Source organism: Callionymus lyra, chromosome 2, assembly GCF_982586985.1.
Source record: "Callionymus lyra chromosome 2, fCalLyr1.hap1.1, whole genome shotgun sequence".
NCBI lineage: Eukaryota > Metazoa > Chordata > Actinopteri > Syngnathiformes > Callionymidae > Callionymus > Callionymus lyra.
The window spans coordinates 43,364,860-43,387,357 of NC_141819.1; the positions used below are offsets into that span (position 1 = coordinate 43,364,860).

At 41.8% G+C, this 22,498-nt stretch overlaps 1 protein-coding gene across 1 annotated transcript in view; it reads left to right on the top strand.

Moving 5' to 3' along the window:
* The window catches only part of syde2 (synapse defective 1, Rho GTPase, homolog 2 (C. elegans)), a 42,609-nt gene extending 20,957 nt beyond the window's left edge, over positions 1-21,652 (top strand). Inside the window, exons 4-8 of the mRNA XM_087785378.1 lie at positions 733-1,829; positions 7,020-7,146; positions 16,417-16,598; positions 16,670-16,901; positions 18,386-21,652. Of these exons, the coding sequence (XP_087641504.1) occupies positions 733-1,829; positions 7,020-7,146; positions 16,417-16,598; positions 16,670-16,901; positions 18,386-18,996 (2,249 nt within the window). The 3' untranslated portion in view covers positions 18,997-21,652. The remainder of the gene's footprint in view (positions 1-732; positions 1,830-7,019; positions 7,147-16,416; positions 16,599-16,669; positions 16,902-18,385) is intronic.
* The last annotated feature ends 846 nt before the right edge of the window (positions 21,653-22,498 follow it).

Sequence of the window (22,498 nt, forward strand, 5' to 3'; positions counted from 1 at the left end):
TATTATTTAGACTTCAGAGTTGATGAAACAAAGCAAAGTTAAACTCCAGCATCGTAAGAAGCAGCTGGTCCTAAAGATGGCCACATCAGCAGCTCTTAGACTAAACATTGACTATCACTCCTTCGCTCTGAGGTCTCAGCCACACCAGAGCGGCCCACAGCCCAGAGTGATATCCTTCAACTTGAATAATGAGAAACCGGAGTTGCGGCCTGAAGCCTGCATTCTGTCTTTCTTCTGCGAGTGACCTTCACTTCTCTATCTGTGTTATCGGGCCTTTTTCAAAATCATCAAGAGAATCCTTGTGCTAAGTTTTGTCGTCGGAAGTCTCTCTGCAGATTACTGGGTTTGATGGGAACCAGCTGCTAGCAAGCGCTACTTTTCAAAACTGTTGATTTGGCTTAAAAGATATGTTACACGAGGACTCCGTCTCCTCTTTCCTGTCTGTCTCCTCCAGGCGTTTTCAAACTATCACCTTGTGGAACCAGCGTGAGCAAAGATTTTTGGTGAAACCGGTCTCAAATTCTTTCATTTCCTCCCCATTAGTTAGAAAACTAACAACTATTTGAAACAGATTTACGTGCACTATATCAGTTGACATGAACTTTAATTCTTTTGGGTGTTGAAGTCTTTGGTCTGCCTAAGCTGCTATCTCGACCGCTCAATATCAAGTACATGAACTTTAATCAAATATGAGCTTCAATGATCTAAACTGTGTTCTTCTATCGGTTCCAGAAGTTCCTGACCTTCCCAACATGGTCGGCTTCTCGCCTCCCTCCAGCCCAAATCCGGCAAAGAAGAGCAGCTCCATCAACTGGTCTTTCCCCGACAAGATCAAGTCGCCGCGCACGGTGAGGAAGATCTCCATGAAGATGAAGAAGCTGCCGGAACTGAGCCGAAAGCTCAGCGTGAAGGGGACTCACAGCAGCAGCAGTCACCCGGAACCCAGAACTAACCCTCTTAGATCCACTGGGACCGGCCCCGTTCCCCAAACCTCAGGACCTCAGAGGTTACCGTCGTCCGGGGGCGGCCAGGCGAGCCGGAACGTCATCTCGCGGTACCACCTGGACAGCAGCGTGTCCACTCAGCACAGCTTCAGCAAGAAGAAGAACAATGGCAGCTCCAAGTCGGCGTGTAAAGGCGGCTACCTCAGCGACGGGGACTCGCCGGAGCTGGTAGCCAAATCTGGCAAACACGGGTCCTCGGACCCCAAACGAGCGAAAGAGATGGATGCCTCCAAGCTGAACAGCACAGAGTTGGACATTGACGCTTTCCGGCACTACAGCTTCGGGGATCAACCCAAGTGCAGCCAGTACATCTCCGGACTCATGAGCCTCCACTTTTACGGAGCTGAGGATCTCAAACCGCCACGGGTCGACTCCCGGAACATCTACTGCGCCATCCAAGTTGACTCCGTTAACAAAGCGCGGACCGCTTTGCTCACATGTCGGACCGCCTTTTTGGACATGGACCACACCTTTAACATCGAGCTGGAGAACGCCCAGCATCTGAAGCTGGTGGTCTTCAGCTGGGAGCCCACGCCAAGAAAGAACAAGGTGTGCTGCCACGGCACGGTGGTCCTGCCGGCACTCTTCCGCGTCACCCGCTCGCACCAGCTGGCGGTGAAGCTGGAGCCGCGAGGGCTGATCTACGTCAAGCTGAGCCTGATGGAGCAGTGGCAGAACTCGCTGGACGGCGGGCCGGGCGGCGACCGGGAGCCTCAGGTGTTCGGCGTGGAGGCGTGGAGGGTGGTGGAGCGCGAGGAGAGCGGACTGATGGTTCCACTGCTCATCAGCAAGTGCATCACCGAGATCGAGAAGAGAGGCTGTCAGGTAAGACCAGCTGCTCCAAATGGGATTTTTGTTACCTTTATTTTATACTTCAACACTCAATTCATCATTAAAAAAATGATTTTTTTTTGTTTTGTTTTTTTGTTTCCCAGGTTAAACATTTTTTAAATTTTCCCTTTCCTAAATTCAAGAATATTTATTCATATTTATACGTTATTTTGTTACATTATACTTTTATTATTACATTTATTTGTATTTTATTGAAACTAGTTCCTCTTAAATAAAAAAGTTTTCTTGTCAAATGTATAAGTGACTTTTTCATATTGAAATCTCCCAAATTAACATAGAAAAATAATTATTTATGGTGTAATAGCTATCTTAAGGTTGTTTAAAATGAATGTTAAAACGTTCATATACTTCAAACTAAACAAGCCAATATTTGACTCAAACTTTGGTTGACTCTCCACATGCTTTGAATGCAGATTTTCAGCTTCTCTCCTGAATTCATGTGATGTATTTCCACCAGTCTCATCAGTTGTGTGTGCTTAACCCAGCACAACAGATGACACATCAGCACACCGGGCAGCAGATAAAAGCCTTCGTAACCTCCATGAACTGAATAGGAGCTCGCTAGAATGCCATTATATAATGTCCGGAGAAATCAGCTTTTATCCGGAGAAAACCCTTTTGAGTTCTGTGCCCACCGTGATGCCGCCGGGTCAACAGAGAGGCTGGTCGTACGAGCAGAGTTGAAAAACTGAAAGCGATGATGTCACCTTTGTCCCGGGGCGACTGCGCCGTACATAGAAAGCAGCAAGAGTGGAGTTTTACACCAGGTCATGTGATCCACATTTTTGGAGTTGCGTGGCGGTTGTGGAGACGAGCCCCTTCTTTCTAATTAGAAGTGAGACAGCAGCCATTGTTCTGGATGGATCGCTGTAGGGGGGCATGCCAGGGGCAGCGGGTGCCCGGGGCCATTAGGCAAACATTAGGGCCTCTCTGAGGAGCCTGTCTCTCCTGTCACTTGTCTATTTTGTCAGAGCACTCAATGCATGTGTTACTGTCACATGATCTTACAGTATGAAGTTCTCACACTTCACTTGTTCATGGTGTGAGTTATGAGTGCTGAGACAAGTTATGAAAATGTTACATTTTCAGTGCTGGACTTGGAAGGTTTGGCTTGTCCATTTTGTTAAGAGAACCAGAGCTCAGCTACGGCGAACACATCATAGCTTGTTGGTCTCAATGAGCTAATGGCTACATTTAAAGAAACCCTGTGTTTATCATCCATATCTGGTTTATTTGTTTGAAAAAGTGAATAGGAGTCTTGACAGTGAAATAGAGTCCAATATAATGTTTTAACATGAACATGGCTAAGGCCAAAACAATTTAGTCAGAGCGAAGCTTATTTTTCCAAAGGAGACAGACAAAAGAGCTGCTGTTGGTGGACGTCAGGTTTATTAAGAAATCAAGTTTTGCATCATATATTAAATCATTAGGCAGAAATGCTAATAGTATTGACAATACAAATGGGGCGAGAAAATCTGTAAGTATAGATGCATTGATGGATATTTGAAAGAATAATATCAGATACAAAAGATGATTTAATGAATACATTTAAATGAATTAAAAGTCTTAAATCTCATGTGATATTCAGCCACCATGTTTGAGTTTAAGCATAAGCTCAAACTAAAGTTCTTCTCAGGAGAAATTATGTATTTTGCTATTTTGTGTGTCCAGAGACACAAAGTATTAGAATATCTGGATTTATCGATGATGGAAATTAGCGACAGACTACGGCATTTGGGGAAATGCTGAAGAGGAGCCTATGGATTAAATGCAGTGTCTTTGTTTTGAATATCAAGACGAATGAAGGATGAAGTATTTCAAAATGAAAAGTATCGTTAAGCCTTAGCAGACCAATGTTTTTCCGCTGTTTTGTTCGAGATGTTTACATGTTAACAACATCAGCAAGAACTACATGTAAAAAAAGCCATGCTTACAAAAGGTGACCAATATTATTTCTCTTATCATTTCGACTAGAAGTCAACTTCACAGTATTGAGCTCCGATTGTTAAAGTTATCGTGAGCTATTGTACTGGAGTGTTTTCCCGGGAGCCACCTGCAGCTCCGACCTGACGTCCTCCTGTCTGCTCGCTCAGGTTCTCGTGTTTGTCATTTTGGCTGCTTTGTTAATCCGTGATTCCTATCAGTCTGTTTTCGTCTGCTCCTCCTCGACTTCTGTTACCAGAGTTCCCTCGGAGCAGGGTATCAGCCAGGATGGCCCCGGGTGGACGGGGTGAGGTCCGACACCAGATCCAGCAGGAATCCGACGGAGCCGTGTCAGCGAAGCACGGATAGATCTTTACAAATCATTACGTGGATCTTTGATGGAGTCACATGACCTTAGGGCTGCTGCTTCTCTTGAGTTGATTGTGGGTGTTTGACAGCCGTGGATAATGTCTATGTTGATGGCTGCTGTGTTTGTGTGTTTATTTTTTTACTGGCAAAGTAACCTACATTTTTCCATACATGGCAGTAAAGCTGAACTTCTGTGGTCATCGTGACGCCTTTTTTAAAACACACCTTCGTCTGTTGGAAGTTAAATGTTAAGCAGATGTGACTTCCTCACTTTAGTAAACAACTGTTCTCACCTCTATCAGTGGTTACAGTGTCCTTGAGCAAGTCACTCCATTTTTACTGTTGTTGGAAGCTGGATTATTTTAACCAGTTTTTATATTTCACACTTGGACGTGAACATTATTTTTTTGGAAAAAACTGATCAAACTGATTTTCTTGCTCTCCAAGGTCTCTCTGCTCCTGCAGTTAAGGATTGTTGTTACACCAGTTTGTGGCAGATTTTCCCCTCAGACTGCTGATCTTGAGGAAAAGTGTCCCGTTTGGAAAAACCACCACAATCATCAGACAAAAAGTCCTCTGAATACACAGTGCTGTCTTAAGACTGGACACCTGCTGTCAAAACATGTTGTACCCCTAATTATCCCCCATTTCATTTCCGACATAAATCTTTATTCCTGGAAATTTGTATAAATAATGTTTGGAAAAAAACAGTTTGAATGGAAGTTGATTCATGTATTTTTTTAATGTTCCCACAAATATTGCTGAAGTTAAACCCTGTCAAACCCCTGAAAATTCCCACTATTCTTCTATTATGTATAAGTTTGGGCAGTCTTTAAAACAGTCCATGAAGCTAGTCACCATGTCTATCGTTTGCTACCATTTAAATCTCCCCCTCTAACCACTCAACAACATACTAAACTGAAGGATGCAATGGACCTGACCCTGGACCCTTCCTCCATATTAATATAGATTAAGAGCTCTCGGATCCTTAATTTAAAGTTACCCTTTTGACTTTACATCACATGTAGGCCCCCCATATTGACCTGTGTCGCTGTTTGACCTTTTGGTAGGAAGAGAAAGTATAGCTACAGTATTTTACAGAAAATGAATATGTATAGTCTCTGGGACAAATGTTAAGCAGAATTATGAGTTTTAATGAAACATTGTAGCTACTGTGCCATTGAGGTTTTTATTATAATAAAGATAAATGATGAAAGTTTGTCACTGTCAAGTTCACTTCCTAGTTTCCTGTCGAGGTGTAAATTCAATGACTTGGCATCATTGTGTTATACATATTCTGGGGTTCTGGGTCGCGACCCGCTGTTGCCCGGCAGCCTCACGACTAGCACTCCATGCTAACAGCTGTTCCTGGTCTCCTCCACTCTCTTTTTTGTGAATGGACTTGTTGTTCATTGTACCGGCTGACTTCTGTTTACTCGCTCACAAAGCCAAATCCGGTCTAATCTGTCCTCCACTCGGCCTCTCGTGTGAGTTCTGGAGAACTCGGCAACGCTCGTGTGTTCGCGCCGACCCGACCCGCCATTCACAGCCCACTGACTTAACACGTTGCCGAGGCGACCGGGCTGCTTGGCCACATACCAGACAGACACATGTAGGAGAAATTATGTCTGCGGCGACCTAATCCCGACATAACAAGAGGAGAATGTTGGTGCCCAGTTTCAGATATCAGGTGTCAGAGGTCGGGAGGACCGACGGTTCTTTGGGTCACATTCAGGACACAAGGCAAAGTTTCACAAAAGCAAGATCATGTTCAATAATGGAGCCAAATCCTCAAGAGAAATTAATCAGACATCATGTAGCTTCCTTCATGTCCCAGTAAGCCAGGTGTATGGGTGGCTGTAGTCAATGTGAGGTGTGTTTAATATTGGTTTTTATTTTATAGTTAATTCTCTAGGTTAAACCTATACATTTATTTGTATTTGGTATACATTTTTTGGTTTAAATATTTTTTTTGATTAGAACATTATAATTAACCAACTTTAGATAAAAAAACGTAAAATATATTTGAAATGAAAAATGCAAACTCGATCTAATTAACTTCAAATTATTTTATTGTCCCTTTAACATGCTACAGTTTTCGAAAAATGACGCAGAAGATGCTAAGGGATAAAGGAACACCAGAAACGTTGGAAGACTTATGACTTTTAAATGGCTGTAACTTGCTTAAAATCTGATTTTGTTTTAAACCTTCCTTGATATGAGACAAAGACATTAATTAATAATAAGGAATTAATTGTAAAAACTTTTTCTGTCTTTGTTGCCTTTGCCGACAAATAAGTAAGTAAATAATTTGTATTTATATAGCGTTTTTCCAGACCAGGGTCACAAGGTCAAAAAGGGAAAATCTGGCTTAGTTCAGACACAGACACATTTATGTCATTGTTGTTTTGATACTTAATAATATGATAATAAATAAGTAAATAATTTGTTTTTGTATTAAATATAAACCTTTGTTTAGGTGACAGATTATTTGCATTTTAGTGTTGTTTTTTTAATATTTAATATATTTGTCATTCCGTCATCTTTATAAAATGCATTTGTTGTTTCTCTTGTGTTTGTCATCTGAACATTGAACCTGAGTGTGTCGTCATTAATCACTTCTACGCTTGCTGTGTCACCTCTGTGTGACCTTCCATGTGAACCAGAGCTCTAAGTGAGAGTTTCAAAGTCCTCTTACTCACGTTTTTCAAAAGTCTCTGGTTGAACTTTGGAGGTGCAGCTTCTCGAGCGTTGGCTTTCTTCCAGCTCCCTGCCTCGTAAAACGGGGCCAATCAAGTCGTAAATCTGTGGATGTCTTTGGCCAGTGCACGAGACCTGGCCGAGCCTGACCTAGTTGTGGTGTGTGTGCAGGTGGTGGGCTTGTACCGCCTGTGTGGCTCTGCGGCTGTGAAGAAGGAGCTGAGGGAGGCATTTGAGAGGGACAGTGACGGTGTGGAGCTGGACGAGAACACCTATCCCGACGTCAACGTCATCACAGGTACACGCTCGATAAACATTTGACTGTTGTTTTGAATCAAGGAGTTTTCCTGTTCTCCCTGTACTAGCTTGGGTTTCCTCCGTGCACTCCAGTTTCCTCTCACAGTCTAAAACACTTTCAGAGGTTCATTCGTGTCTAGAAATTGAGAGTGGTTGACCTTCTAGGGTTTCCTGAAGGAGACAAAACTCTGCTGCTTTTGTTGCACATATGTTGTGTCACACATTTAAACAATTATAGACACATGAGTTTTAATTTTTTTTGGTTAAAAGGTCAATTTGTGAAAAACGATTTAGTTGATTTAATTCCAATCAATTTTAATTCAATTCAATTTTTTTAGATTTCAACGATTCATTTAAGAAAACACCTCGAATAAAAAACTATATATCAGGACAATGTTAGTTCCACAGTGATGCAGGCGTGCAGTGTAAACTGTTGATACTCAAAGTAAGTGCCACTTGTTATAGAAAAGAAGCTTAAAACAGTGATTTTGTGTTACCAGTCAACATACATTTGTGTGCTAATAACATGACTGAATTCACACCTGCTTCTTAACAGGACAGTTATACTCAAGTGTTTCCACTGTACTGGTTGAAAATGTCCCTGATGAATAAAAGCAAGAGGACGAGTCTGTTCACTCTGATGAAACACATTTACAGCTCATGTAATAGATGATGAATTTAAAGAGCTAGACAGATCACTTCACGTGGTTCATTATTGATCCAGCAGGAGAGAAAACACTTCTGTGACCATATAAACAAGCCCCAACTAGTGTGTGTGTGCAAGTGTGTATGTAGTAAAAGCATTCCAGCAGTCACCATACCAATACAGGCCATTGCCCGAGGGAAGGGCCCACACACACGCGCGCTTACACACACCAACATGCACGACTGTACATTCAGGTCATTCTTTCTCCGTTAGCATCCAGGTTGATACTTGTTCTCTGTCATCCCTTCCAGGTCACAGTGCAGTCAAACTCTGCTGCTGTCTGCGTCTGCACGTTTCTGTTTCACACATGTGCATGTTTTGCACATTTACTCTTGTGTCGCACATTTACTCTTGTGTCGCACATTTAATCTTGTGTCGCACATTTAATCTTGTGTCACACATTCACTCTTGTTTCGCACATTTACTCTTGTCGCACATTTACTCTTGTCGCACATTTACTCTTGTGTCGCACATTGACTCTGGTGTCTCACATTTACTCTTTTGTCGCAAATTTACTCTTGTGTCGCACATTTACTCTTGTGTCACACATTTACTCTGGTGTCTCACATTTACTCTTTTGTCGCACATTTACTCTTTTGTCGCACATTTACTCTTGTGTCGCACATTTACTCTTGTGTCGCACATTTACTCTTATGTCGCACATTTACTCTTGTGTCGCACATTCACTCTTTTGTCGCAAATTTACTCTTATGTCACACATTTACTCTGGTGTCTCACATTTACTCTTATGTCACACATTTACTCTGGTGTCTCACATTTACTCTTTTGTCGCACATTCACTCTTTTGTCGCAAATTTACTCTTATGTCACACATTTACTCTGGTGTCTCACATTTACTCTTTTGTCGCACATTTACTCTTTTGTCGCACATTTACTCTTGTGTCGCACATTTACTCTTTTGTCGCACATTTACTCTTGTGTCGCACATTTACTCTTGTGTCGCACATTTACTCTTATGTCGCACATTTACTCTTTTGTCGCACATTGACTCTTGTGTCGCACATTTACTCTTATGTCGCACATTTACTCTTGTGTCGCACATTCACTCTTGTTTCGCACATTTACTCTAGTGTCGCACATTTACTCTTTTGTCGCACATTTACTCTTGTGTCGCACATTTACTCTTTTGTCGCAAATTTACTCTTGTTTCGCACATTTACTCTTGTCACACATTTACTCTGGTGTCTCACATTTAATCTTGTGTCACAAATGTACTCTTGTGTCGCACATTTACTCTGGTGTCTCACATTTACTCTTTTGTCGCACATTTACTCTTTTGTCGCACATTTACTCTTGTGTCGCACATTTACTCTTTTGTCGCACATTTACTCTTTTGTCGCACATTTACTCTTGTGTCGCACATTTACTCTTGTGTCGCACATTTACTCTTATGTCGCACATTTACTCTTTTGTCACACATTGACTCTTGTGTCGCACATTTACTCTTATGTCGCACATTTACTCTTGTGTCGCACATTCACTCTTGTTTCGCACATTTACTCTAGTGTCTCACATTTACTCTTTTGTCGCACATTTACTCTTTTGTCGCACATTTACTCTTGTGTCGCACATTTACTCTTTTGTCGCAAATTTACTCTTGTTTCGCACATTTACTCTTGTCACACATTTACTCTGGTGTCTCACATTTAATCTTGTGTCACAAATGTACTCTTGTGTCGCACATTTACTCTTATGTCGCACATTTACTCTTTTGTCGCACATTGACTCTTGTGTCGCACATTTACTCTTATGTCGCACATTTACTCTTGTGTCGCACATTCACTCTTGTTTCGCACATTTACTCTAGTGTCTCACATTTACTCTTTTGTCGCATATTTACTCTTTTGACGCACATTTACTCTTGTGTCGCACATTTACTCTTTTGTCGCAAATTTACTCTTGTTTCGCACATTTACTCTTGTCACACATTTACTCTGGTGTCGCACATTTACTCTTGTGTCACACATTTAATCTTGTGTGGCATATTTGCTCTGTTTCGCACACGCACTCTTTTCGCACAATTACTCTTGTCGCACAATTCCACTCTATCGCCCTTTTTTGTGTAGCACATCCACTCTGTGTTTTACAAATATTAGGAAAGAGATTAACAAATAATTGAGGATTCAACATTTTGGATTTTATTTGCGAGGTTATAAATGACAAAATGTTGATTTAAAAAATCTGTTTATTAGGGGAAAAAAAAGATTTTTACTGAAAAAGAATATTTTTAAAAGCATTTATTCTCATAACCAGGGGTTGTAATGATGAGGAGGCTCATCATGGTCTGCAGCCGATGCAGTTGTGAACACTGCTGATGAGTTTTGTGTGTGACACCTCATCTTGGGTCTATGTCTATGTGAAACAATGTGCGGCCGCTCACTGAGCATGTTTTGCAAGCTTGGGATCGACCTCTGACCTGAGCGTAATCCCTCTCACTACCTTTTTGAAATTAGCAGTGTGACAGTCAATCCCCTCGCGGCAACAGATTAGCCCGAGTCGCAGTCCTGGGTTTAATTGTAAATCCTAATTACAAGGCAGGATTATATTTCTCAAACTGGGTCAATCAAACGTTTCCCCAAATGTTTAAAGAATAAACCAGTGATTATGTCCCTTGGATGTTATTTGCAGATTATACAACCCCCCCGCACCCCGGCTCTCCATGTGCCGCACAAACTCGCTAGGCAGAGCAAATTTAGGCAGAGAGCAAAAACCAACAACCCCGCGCTGGTTCTGTCCCGTTTTTTTCAAACCCGCTCAACTGTTAACTGTGTTCTTTGCCCTGCCGTGCAAACGCATGCGATCAAAGCCAACATGATAGGACGACGCCTATGTGGGGCCTCTCCCCAAAACCAACAGCGGCTCCTGAATGAACTGGGGTTTCCACGGTCTTCCTCTTTTTTGGGGGGTGTTTCTTCCACTCAAGTCAATATTAAATAGGCTGTCAGTGCTGATTTAATGGATGGTGGCGGTCATGATATTAGTGCAGGTCTAGACAATGGCTGCTGACAGGTCCTGGTACGCTCATTATATCACAGTTAAGGGGCCCAAATGTGTAGGAAGTTCTAGCTCTGGTCCTCGCAGTGGTACCCAACTAGCAAAACGGATTTTACAAGTCATGTGACAACTTCCCTTCTCTCTTCACACGACCAGTCTGGTAAGGTGTTGGATAGACCTGCAATGATAACGCAATAATAATGCAACAAAAATATATGATTTGTGGAGGAACAAAAATTAATTTGTGGACTTGGACCATGGACCTGCCATGAGGTTGGATCCTCTTATTAAGGTTCGTTCTGAGTTGGTGGCTTTTAGAATTCTAGACCACCTTTAGTCTACCACTGTAACCCTACCTGACCCCTGCCTCATGAATAATACTATTGTAGCATCAATTGCCTCCTTTAGACATGACGGGACCAACATTTCTGACACTATACAGTATGTCTTGTTACTATAGAGATTTTGTAAGATGATGTACAGTGGATTGTTCTTGCTCAAGGGTTGTACCCCGAGATAAGGTTGTTCGGGACTGTTTCTCAAGACCCTGGATGACTTCTGCCATGAAATAAGCGGGGGTTGCGACTTCAGTGATTCCATTGGCCTCGGTGGGGACATTGGCACCTTGGCATGTTTGGAATTTAAATGATTTATGCTAACAGGCTAGTTTCTATGATGAATACTGGTACAATTAGAGTGTTTAATAACTCAACTCAGTTTAACAAGTCACATAAATAACCAAGTCTGTGAGCGAAACATGGGAATCTAAAAGCGTTCTGTACGTGTTTTCATTGGGTACAACTTCCCAACGTGATCTGTGGAACAAAATTTCTGCCTAGATTTCCTGGCCGGGCTCTTTGCTCGGTATTGATCCGAGTTTGTACTCTTTCATTCATCTGACCAGTCTTTTCCATCTCTGGCAACCCCTTCCCAAACGTTCCACAGTACTCCAGTGAAGACATGGAAAGTCATTAACAAGTGGACCCTTTGTTGCCGAACAAACACAGATGGTATTTGGTTCAAGCGTGGTGGATTAGCTTAACCCTGCTCCGGCCCGGGGAACCACTTTCCCTGAGAAGGTGTTGGAATATTTGGGGGAAAGTTTGGGATCTCAAGGATGATGAATGACGGAGAAGAAAATGGTTCTCATCCAGGGTTTGAGCTGAATACCAGGGAACCACAGAGTGAGTTCTACCGTGTCACTGGACAAGTCAGCGACTCACAAACTGATCTGGGCCGGCCCCCCTGGTACTGTGGGGGCGTGCAGGCCAGTGGGTGGGGGCAGGGGGGTGAGAACAAACCCATGTTTGTTCTCCAGACGAGGCGTCGACTGCAGTGCTGACAGGAGGAGCAACCACTTGCTTTGTTTAAACAAGAGGTCAAAGGTAAAGTTGTGCCCCAGTGCATTGTGTGCCGTGTAGTGTTTGCTGGGAGGAAATCAAAAGCCTTTACCAGTCGATGAACAATTAGAAGATGATGTCACTCAGTCATTGTTGACTACAATGACATCACGTTCAAGTTTTTCTAATTCCAATCAAGTATTGGGACCTTTGTTGAATAAACATTTTCTTAATGTTGACAACCACTAACCTGCTGAAGCCTTCAAAGTAAAAGCATGAACACTTTAGCCACATTACAAAGTGTTACAGCCATTTTGCTTCTATGTCGGCCATTATTTCCGCATAAATAACTAACTTTATCTTTGAGTTACTTGAACTTCTCATCTGAATTATTTGAGGTCAATTTTAAGCTACATTGGGATTTAAACCTCTGGTAGCCTTAGCAAGCTTTTGTAAATAGTTGTTTTTTGGGCAGTAGAAGAGATTAAGCTTTGAAATACAGCTACTCAACCTACATTTCTACATTTCACACAACCCCGTTTAGAAAACATTTGTTGATGCTAAAACTTAGACTTTGATGCTCTTTTGCTAAACAAACGTAGAGTCACGGATAGTTAGATTAAAAATCCCTGTTCTTATTAGAAACATTTTTTCTTTTTCAAACTACATAGGGTTTAATTGTTAAAATTACCCTTACATTGCTTGAAACTAGCTTAGCCTTCTAAGTGCTATGTTAGTGTTATTACCTTCATCATTCTTAGCGACGTCAAATCTTAAAATTGGCTGAAAGATTACTAAAATAAACTGTCCAGCTCAGCAGACGAAGCTCCCAAGTTGTGTTTATTGAAGATTTGAATCTCCTCAGCCTTCCATAAACGGCTGTCGTAAAGATTTATTCGGGTCAGATTGCGGGGTGTTATTGCTCAGTGTGGGGAGGAAAAAATAAATATCCTTTCTGGATTGTGGCCAGAGATGCAACATAGCAGACACTCGGTGTGTGTGGAAAACAAGTCCGCCACCTGCAGAGGAAGCACACCTGTTCACCGGAGACGCCATGACCTCGTGTGTGTCTGTGTGAGGCTCACACACTCAAGTCAACATGAGCTGTGACTCTCAGCAGCTAATGATTTACCAGAATGGCTCGCTCCTCTTCACCTCACAGGCGCTCTGGAGCCAAAACAAACTAGAGTTCATTACTACAATATAATTCAATATACAATACAATATAACGTTAGCGCTTTGAATCCATCACCACCAGTGTGTGTCTATTACTGGTCGTTGTTCACTTCCCAGTTATGGCAGCATGTGACTGTAAACAGGAAGGAAGTTGTGTTATGAATGTATCATCGACAACACAATGTTGTGTGGAAGTTTGTGGTCATGTTGAGAGGTGTTGTGGGTCAGAAGGAGCGTCAGCGGTGGGGTCGTTTAAATTCAACTGTACACTCTTGGAGCTGTCACTGTGCACGTTCACCTGATGCACACACACTGGGCTTGTTTTGGAACACGCTGTGATCCATCGGTGGAATGTGTGTTTGTGTCTGTTTCGTCACGTCTCTCAGGGTCGACGTCGACAACAAAGATCTCAGTTATCAAGTTAAAAAACAGCTCAACGTGTGTGGTACACTGATTACTTTGTGTGTGTGTCTCACCAGGAAAAATGTTTTTCTATTGTTTAATTTACCGTTACTGGAGTTGCTTACGTTTATTGTAATTAGTGTCACTAAGAAGTTATATTCTATTGCAACTGTTACAGGTGTTACTACAACTGTTACTTACATTGTAGCGGCTGTTACTGGTGAACTACTGCTGTTGCTTCTATTTTAACAACTTCTACTTGTGTTACTATGACTTTTACTTCTTATCCAACAACTGTTACTAGTGTTAATACTAGTGTCACTTCTATTGTAAAAGCAGTTACTAGTGTTACTACTATTTTACTTCTATTGTAACAATAGTTACTAGTTTAACTACTATTTTATTAGGAGCTAGGAGACTATGCAGCTATTACAATGGACGTCACTTGTAGACTGATACTAGTGCAACTATAACTTCTACAGTTGTTACTGTGTACTGCCACAACTGTAACTACTATTCGTGTTCGAAGGAACCTTTCTGTACCCGCTGTCTCATTGTTACTTCCGATGCTATTGTGACTAAGCTAAACTGACCCTCCTGTTACTGCAACTGTCTTGATTTTCATCACTTCTGCCCTGATATCAAAGTCGTTTGTGGTCACATTGCTGCAGAACCTTCTACTGTACTCGAGCAATTGATACTGTTGACTTAACTAAGAGTTAATCTGAGTCTCAATCCTGAATCCTTTCTCTCCTCCTAATCCTGCATCTTGCGTCTGCAAGGATTTCACGTCCTGTCATCGCCTGAATTGAGGCGTCATTGACAAACAGCCCACTTCAGTTGCTCCAGTTTACCGGCTGATGGAGACAATACTGGTTTGCAGAACACTCTCCCTCGGGCTTGGTGAAGCAGCCGAGCGGTCTTACTGGGATTACAGAGCGAGCGTGTTAACTTGTGCTCCAGGACGAGTCGCTGGATTAGCTGGTATCATGCTTGACTGTAAATAGAAGACATATCAGTGGGAGGCTGTGACGGAGGGGCTCATGAGCTCTATTTTCAGAATCCTAATCTGACTTCGGCAACAGAACCATCGACATGGCCTGGTTCCATGACGGTGACGTCTCATCAATTCAGGAAATAAATGGAACTACGTTTAATATTTTCTGGTCATGAATAATTGTATATGTTGTTATTATTATTAAGATATTACATCCTTTATACATACTTTATTTATGTATTAAAATATGTAAAAATGTAACTATATATACAGTATATAAATCTGCATTTATCTACATTTACTTGATTAAAAAAAATATATAAATTGTATTATTACACAGTTATTGGTAGTGAATGCATATAAAGTCACATGGGCATGTCGTTTTCCTAAAAATGTATTTTATTTTTTGCCTTCTATGTCTCTTTTAATGTCCTGTCAAGTACATTTTTGTAATTGCTCATGTAATATTTTCTATTTATAATGTAAGTAAGTAAGTAAGTAATATTTATTTATATAGCGCTTTTCGAGACCAGGGTCACAAAGCGCTTTAACAATCAAAACAATACTCAAAACAGTACATACTTCAAAGATCAAGACAACACCGAGAACAACACAGGAGTTCGAGAAATTCAAGGAAAAGCCTGAACAAATAGAAACGTCTTAAGATGTTTCTTAAAGGAGTCAGTAGACTCCATCAAGCGCAAAGAGAGAGGAAGATTGTTCCAAAGCTTAGGAGCAACAGCCTGAAAAGATTTCTCTCCTCTGGTCCTGAGCCGTGTGCGTGGAACCATAAGTAGATTCTGATCCACAGACCTCAGAGACCGAGCTGGGGTGTAAGGCTGGATCAGATCAGTGATGTAAGGAGGAGCCTGACCATGAATAGCTCTGAAAGTAAGAACCAGAATTTTAAAGTTGATCCTGAAAGAAATGTGCCTCATTTGACATTATATTCTATAATTAGATTATCAGACTGAAATAAAAGACTGCAGATCTAACTAGTGACAGCAGAACTTGAGTTTCCATGGCAACAGCAAGCATGTCACTGCCGAGCTGATGTGTTATGTCGTGTCAGTTTCACGCTGGCTATGATCTGCCGTTTAAAAATAGGAACTGGAGACGATATCAGGAGCTTTGATGCTCCTTCATCGTCACTTTACTGTTCCGCCGACGCTCGCCACGTATCAGATGAATTCTGGTACACAACTTTTGCGTGCGAGTGTGTATGAACCGACACGGCTGACGCCTCCAGACGTCACCGTAAACCGATCCAGCAACACTCAGACGCAACAAAGAAGCAGCTCACCGCCAGAAGCCTTTTTAAAACATTATTCCTGGTTTCACCCCTTAGCCTCCACCCCCTCCTCTCCCACTCAGCCTTTGATGAGAAGACATGCCAGCAATATTTCAGGGACTTAGCGGGGACGGGCGGTGAGGGGGTTTTGGGCGAGGGGGGGTCGGAGTCACAGGTGTGAACTCAGAGTCAGCCAAGTCTTGGTCGACTCCAATCTGGTGTCGACTGGAAGTTTCCTGATGAAACACTGCTGTGCCGACAGTGTTAGTCGATAGCGAGAGTCGTCTTCATCGTCGTCTCAAGGTCGTGGACTAGATTGTGACTGGTCTCCTCCTCCCCCACAGGCGTACTCAAAGACTACCTACGAGAGCTGCCCTACCCTCTGATCACTAAGCATCTGTACGAGGCAGTGCTGGACTCCATGGCCTCCAGGCCTCTGCGGATCGGCGCGGCGGGCTGCGAGAACGACCAGGCAGACTCCGAACACACCGTCAGCCTGCTGGACCACCTGCCCGAGGTGGAGCGGGTGAGTTCTCTCCCTTCTTCCTGGTCTTACTGAGAAGGCAAACAGGCTCACCGTCTCGCTTGTTTTCTCAGGTGACCCTACGGATGCTGCTGGACCACCTGAAGTTGGTGGCGTCACACCAGGACGCGAACAAGATGACGTGTCAGAACCTGGCGGTGTGTTTCGGGCCGGTGCTGCTCAGTCAGCGCCAGGAGGCGTCGTGCCACTCCAACCGGGTCTTCATCGACTCAGAGGAGCTGGCCAGCGCGCTGCACTTCAAGAAGCACATAGAGGTCCTGCACTACCTGCTGCAGCTCTGGCCAGGTAACCTCTGACCTTTCACCTCTCAACAGTGCACATTATCTGGAGGCTCAGAGAAACCCTTGAAAAAAACTATTTATATATTTATATAGATATGACAAACTGTTAACATTTTAATCATCTGTGCCATTGTCTAAGCACTGTTGAATGTTAAAACACACAAGACACGTCTTTCTAGTTCCTCACCTCAGCCTGTCACAGAGCAGATCACCCTCCAAAAAACACACAAGTTCCACGTCCAGATGTTGAGGGAACTCTCCTAAATTCCCAACGTCGTCCTCCTCTAAGATAAATAAATCAGTGTCGCCCGGAAATAGCTGTGCTGTGAAATGCTTTACATTTTATATTATATTAATATAACATAATTATAATCCAACCAATAAAAACGTTTATAATACTGACTAATTTTTTTTAAACACATTAATAATTTTAGTTAAACATTTAAAAGCGTTAGGAAACCCAAAAGTACCGAATAAAGTAATTGTATTTTGACTATTTTTAATTTAATTCAAACTGTGGAAATGTTTTGGATTCATAAAAATTGTTCATAGTTGTAACATCTTCATCAACATCTTCTTTCCAATCGTCGTCGTTTTCATTTAAAAAAGTTCTGCGGTCTCTCTGCACTGCTTTGTTTGTCGCTCGCTCGTCGACGCAAGAAACTATCATTAGCGACATTCCTGTTTTTAACCTTCGCTGCTTCACACGGCGTGGTGATTATGGGATGTTTCCAGACACCTAAGACACGCAACAACACATCTGCCGCTGTCGGGAGTGCGAAAATATGAATGAAAGTTTGTAACCGCACACAGACTCGCACACACCCGTCTGTCCTCTCCTCAGCACCTGTCTCGTCTGAGTGAGTCACGTCTGAAATCAAACTGTTTTAGGACCTCATCTCTGGAGGTAATTTTTAGACATAAATCAAATTAGATTACTCTGCTGCTGTATAGACCAGGGGTGGGCAATTATAATTCTTCAAGGGCCACATTAGATTCTGTGAATGTTGTTAGGGGCCGTCAAGCAAAAAGAAAGGTGAGAAAATCTCTCAAAAAAGGACATTTGTCATTAGGCCGTGACATTTATTAAGCTTAATAAACTGCAATTTTATTCTTGTTAATGCGAGTTTTTTTCAAAACATTTCTTCATCTAATTTAAAAAAATGTTTTGAGGGATTATCATATACTCGAGAAATTACACACAAGAAAGGAGGGAAAAAGTAAGTGTTAAAATGTAAATGAATAATGAATGATAAACCTACATGATCATACTTTGACATTACGGGGGCCGCATAAATACATTCAAAGGGCCGCATGTTACCCACGGGCCGCACTTTGCCCAGGTCTGGTATATACTATGAGTGTATCAGATGAAAGGAACATGGAAGGCTCAGGAAAATAGGGGACAATAAATAGATGGAGGGATGATTTGCTCGTGTGATGTTCTGTCCCTGTAAGTGGGTTCTGACCCGTCTGGTCTCTCTCCAGTGGTGGACCCTCACGCTCGGACTTCTGTGGCCTCATCGCTTCTTCCGCCTTCGGACCTTCTCTCCGCTCCCCCCCTCCGGCGCAGGAAAGAGCGCCCCCAGGTGCTGAACCTGACAGACGCAGAGATGGCGGGCGTTCTGCGCCCCAAACCGGGTCGTCTGGACAGTCCGAGCAACCGGTACGCCGGCGACTGGAGCGGCTGCGGCGAGAACTACTTCCCGTGTGAGATGCTGCTGCCGCCCAGGACGGGGGAGGCGGACTACGACGACGTCGCCTCGGAGGACGCGCAGACGGAGCTCAGGCCTGGTGAGGAGGACCCGGATGAGGAGCAGAACCAGAACGAAGAAGTGCAAGAGGAGGAGAAGCAGGAGGAGAGCGACAGTTCGGGCGACAGGCCCACCATTGAGGAGGACGAGGAGCCAGTCTGTGAGCACATCCTACCGCCCTCCCTCTCCAGAGAGCACACGTACCAGGCCTATGTGAAGATCCAGGACATCAGCCCGGTGTTGAGCAACCGGGTCAACCTGCGGGACCTGCAGGAGAGCATCGACACGCTCATCGGGAACCTGGAGCGAGAACTGAACAAGAACAAGCTCAATGTCGGGTACTGACCCGACGGCTGCTGTAGAACCAGTGGAATCAGAACTTTTCCTCACAGACATTCCCCTCGATGTTGATCCATGTTCTGTCTATCTTCTTCTTGTGAGAAGAACCATCAACCCTCCAGGGGTTTAAAAACAGTGCCTTAATTGTGTGAAGGTGGTGCGTGGAAGGTCCTCGCGGAAACTTCTGAATCTTGTAAAACCACCAGAACCACCTCAGTCCAAATCCGTTAATCATGAAGAGAATTGAAGATCTTTCAATCACCATTACGTCGCCACATTGATAAGCCTTTTTATTTTTTACTCCTTTTTTTGCTATTTATTAAGTTAAATAGTTCCAAAACATAAGCATGCACTTTTCTACAAAACAAGGTGAACCATTAATCGACCAAATTGTTCACTTTAGCCCTTTTTCCTCCACAAGTTTTTTAATCAACAAGTAACTCCTGGTAAAGGCAGCAGAGATTCAACAAACCACGTCAATGCACTTATTAGCCGGGTGTCAAATGTTAGGATGACTTTCAGCCATCTTCTAGCTAGCATCATAATGGAAGGTGGCGGGACTGCAGGATTTGTGCGAGCTGTGCCGAACTGATGCTACACAACTCCAGAACAACCCTCGGTATAAAGGAAACAGTCTAGCATCATTAGCTACATGTAAATCGCTGAATAGTTTTGTATTTATATTAAGTTAATCAAAGTTAAGTTAACTCAAGGATTAGTCAAACATTGTGTTAGCTAAGGTGCTACGACACTGCCTAACATTTCTAAAGAGATGTTATATAAATAATGTTATTTAAAAAGTACACAACAATGAACATATTTCATGATCCAGATGTTGTACCTAATGCAACATTTAAAAAGTTAATGTTTATTTAGTGGAATAAGTGAATACTTTTGTACTTTACTATTAGCATTCCTATTGTATATTAGCAAAAAAGCAATGTATTTATTGAGAAGAAAAAAACGTAATGTTAGCTAAACATGCAACATATCGAATGCTTATGATAAAAAAAAAGGTTTATTTCCAAATGCTGTTTGAAAATGATACACAATACATACAAGCAAGTCATTTTGAGAAGTCATATTAAAGTGCTTTCTTCAACGTTTCGTAGCATCTGCTTGGCATTAGCTTAGCTTCAATACGGACAGCTAGGCCGGGGATATGTTGACTACTTGGATGAAAGGAAAAACCTTTATAATAACTTTGACTAAATGAAAAAATAAGTTGCTGCTGTTGAAGCAAAGCCACAGCTAACACTCTTAAGTGTGACCTTAATATTCTCCAGGGATTCAAAAAGATCAGTATTTAATCTCTTATGAATAGTGTATATAACTTAATGTACTGGGAGTATATTATTTTCAATGGCATACACTCGTATATATTCAATTATATAAATGTATGTGTGTGAGTGTGTTTCTCTTGCATATTTAAAAACTTTATTTTCTCGTCCCGTTGAGTTGCATCACACTGTGCTGGACTAATATCGGTACTTGATCGAGATATGATCCAATCAGACAAAAATTGTTGTAAATATTTGAGCCCGTTCTTGTCTCTGGTGGACTGAGCTGTGTTTTTTTATTACTTGTTGTTTCAAAGGTACTGAACGTTGCATGGTCAAGAGCTTTACTGAGGTCCAAATGAGGCGGTACCTCTCACCGGCTTTTGTTTTCAGTATTTATGTGTAAAAAGACAATTTTTTATTGTGGATCTACTTTGTCACAACATTTGTACACAAAACCGGCGGCTGCTTTGCTTCGGTTTCTCTCCAGAGGACTTCATGGTTTCCCATTTACACTTTATGATTCAATATTTTTGAGGCTTATTCCTTTACAACAAAAGTCATATAGTCTCATTTTTTAAATGTTTAAATTATTTAAGAGCCAAACGTTACTTTGTTGGGAGCAAAATTATTATTTTTTTAATGTAATGTCAGCAGGTGACGCTTATTTGTATTTGTAACAGGTAATAACAACTTAGAAGCTACCGGTATACTAAAACCCAAAAGCTACATAATTGTAAAAATAAATAAAATGTGGTTTCCATAATTAGTACATGATGCTACTTTTGTATTGGTAATTATTAAAAAAAAAAACATTTATGCATTTTTTTTAAATTAGTATCTCTGTGCCATTTATAGAGTATAACCTATGATTAATTTAAATATTGTTCCTTAGTTCAATAATCTATAAAAAGTCATTCATTTTACGATAATTAATTATGTTTAACCTAAAATAAACATTAACAGCTAAATAACTACATCATTCACATCATTGTATATATATACTACAACCATTTTTTTAAATATTGCAATTGTATACAGATTCTTGATATAAAAAAAGAAAAAAAAACGGCGACTATATGTGGCTACATGAAAAATGGGTAAATAACTGTAAATAAAATGGTGTTTGTTGTTTGACTTTCCTTTTAGTAGATAAAGTTGGATATAACTTTACAAACTAGAGTAAAAAAAAAATCAAATAAAAACTGAAATCGTTACGCCTACACTTCATCTCTATTTATGTAAATATTTGTAACCTCCGGGGTTGCTTACGTCCTCTGGAGAGAACCAAACCACGTGAAGCTTCATAACTGAACCAGAAAAATGCTTTGTATTGATCCCGAGAAATGTATGGTCATAATAAAGTATATTATTATATGTTGCTGTTATTGTGCTACATACTTTACATCATCTTGCGTCAAACAAAACCTGTCCCTCGTCAGTCAGTTCATGGTGTTCAACTGATGATTATAAACACTTTATAATTTGAGAGAAGATAATAACTTTCATTTCAGTCTCTTGGCTGTCAGATCTTGTAAGACGGATAAATCACTTTCGGGAATTGCCTTCGGTGCAGTGGTGGGAATGTCCCTGAAGCTGGAATCTGGTCCGGGACATTCCCACCACTGCACCGAAGGCAGTTCATGCAGCTGCATTTAGAAGTCCAGTAAAACTCTGCTTTCTGAACCGCGACTCCCAAAAGCCACCGGCGACACTTCCTAAGTATATACGAGCGAGCTTCAGCAGGAGCGACCGGAACTGAAGGAACCGTTAGTAAACAAGCATTGTTGACAAAGACCAGTGCTCTAAAAATACCCATCATTCATCCACTCTCAGATCCTTGTCCCAGCTAGCCAGGGTAGTTTAAAAATAAATGATTAACAACAAGTCATGTTAAAAATAGATACAATGGACACAAAATCATTTTCTGACCCAGCGTGACCTTGAAACTTCTCTGATCTCTACCCTCTAAATCTGACTTTAACACTAGTCTAGCACGATCCCAACCTCATCGACCCAAAGTCTTCCTCCATACTCTTGAGTCACTGTTGGACTATATGGACTACAGGTGAGTCTTTGTGACTTGAATGGATGGAAATAAAAGTGGACTAAATCAAACAACCTAATTACCCTTGACCCTTGACCCTCTCAGCAAACAGAAAGTTATCGTCATTGGTGGCCTAAGTGGGACTCATAAGACACCCACACACCTGCGTGACTTCCTGTGA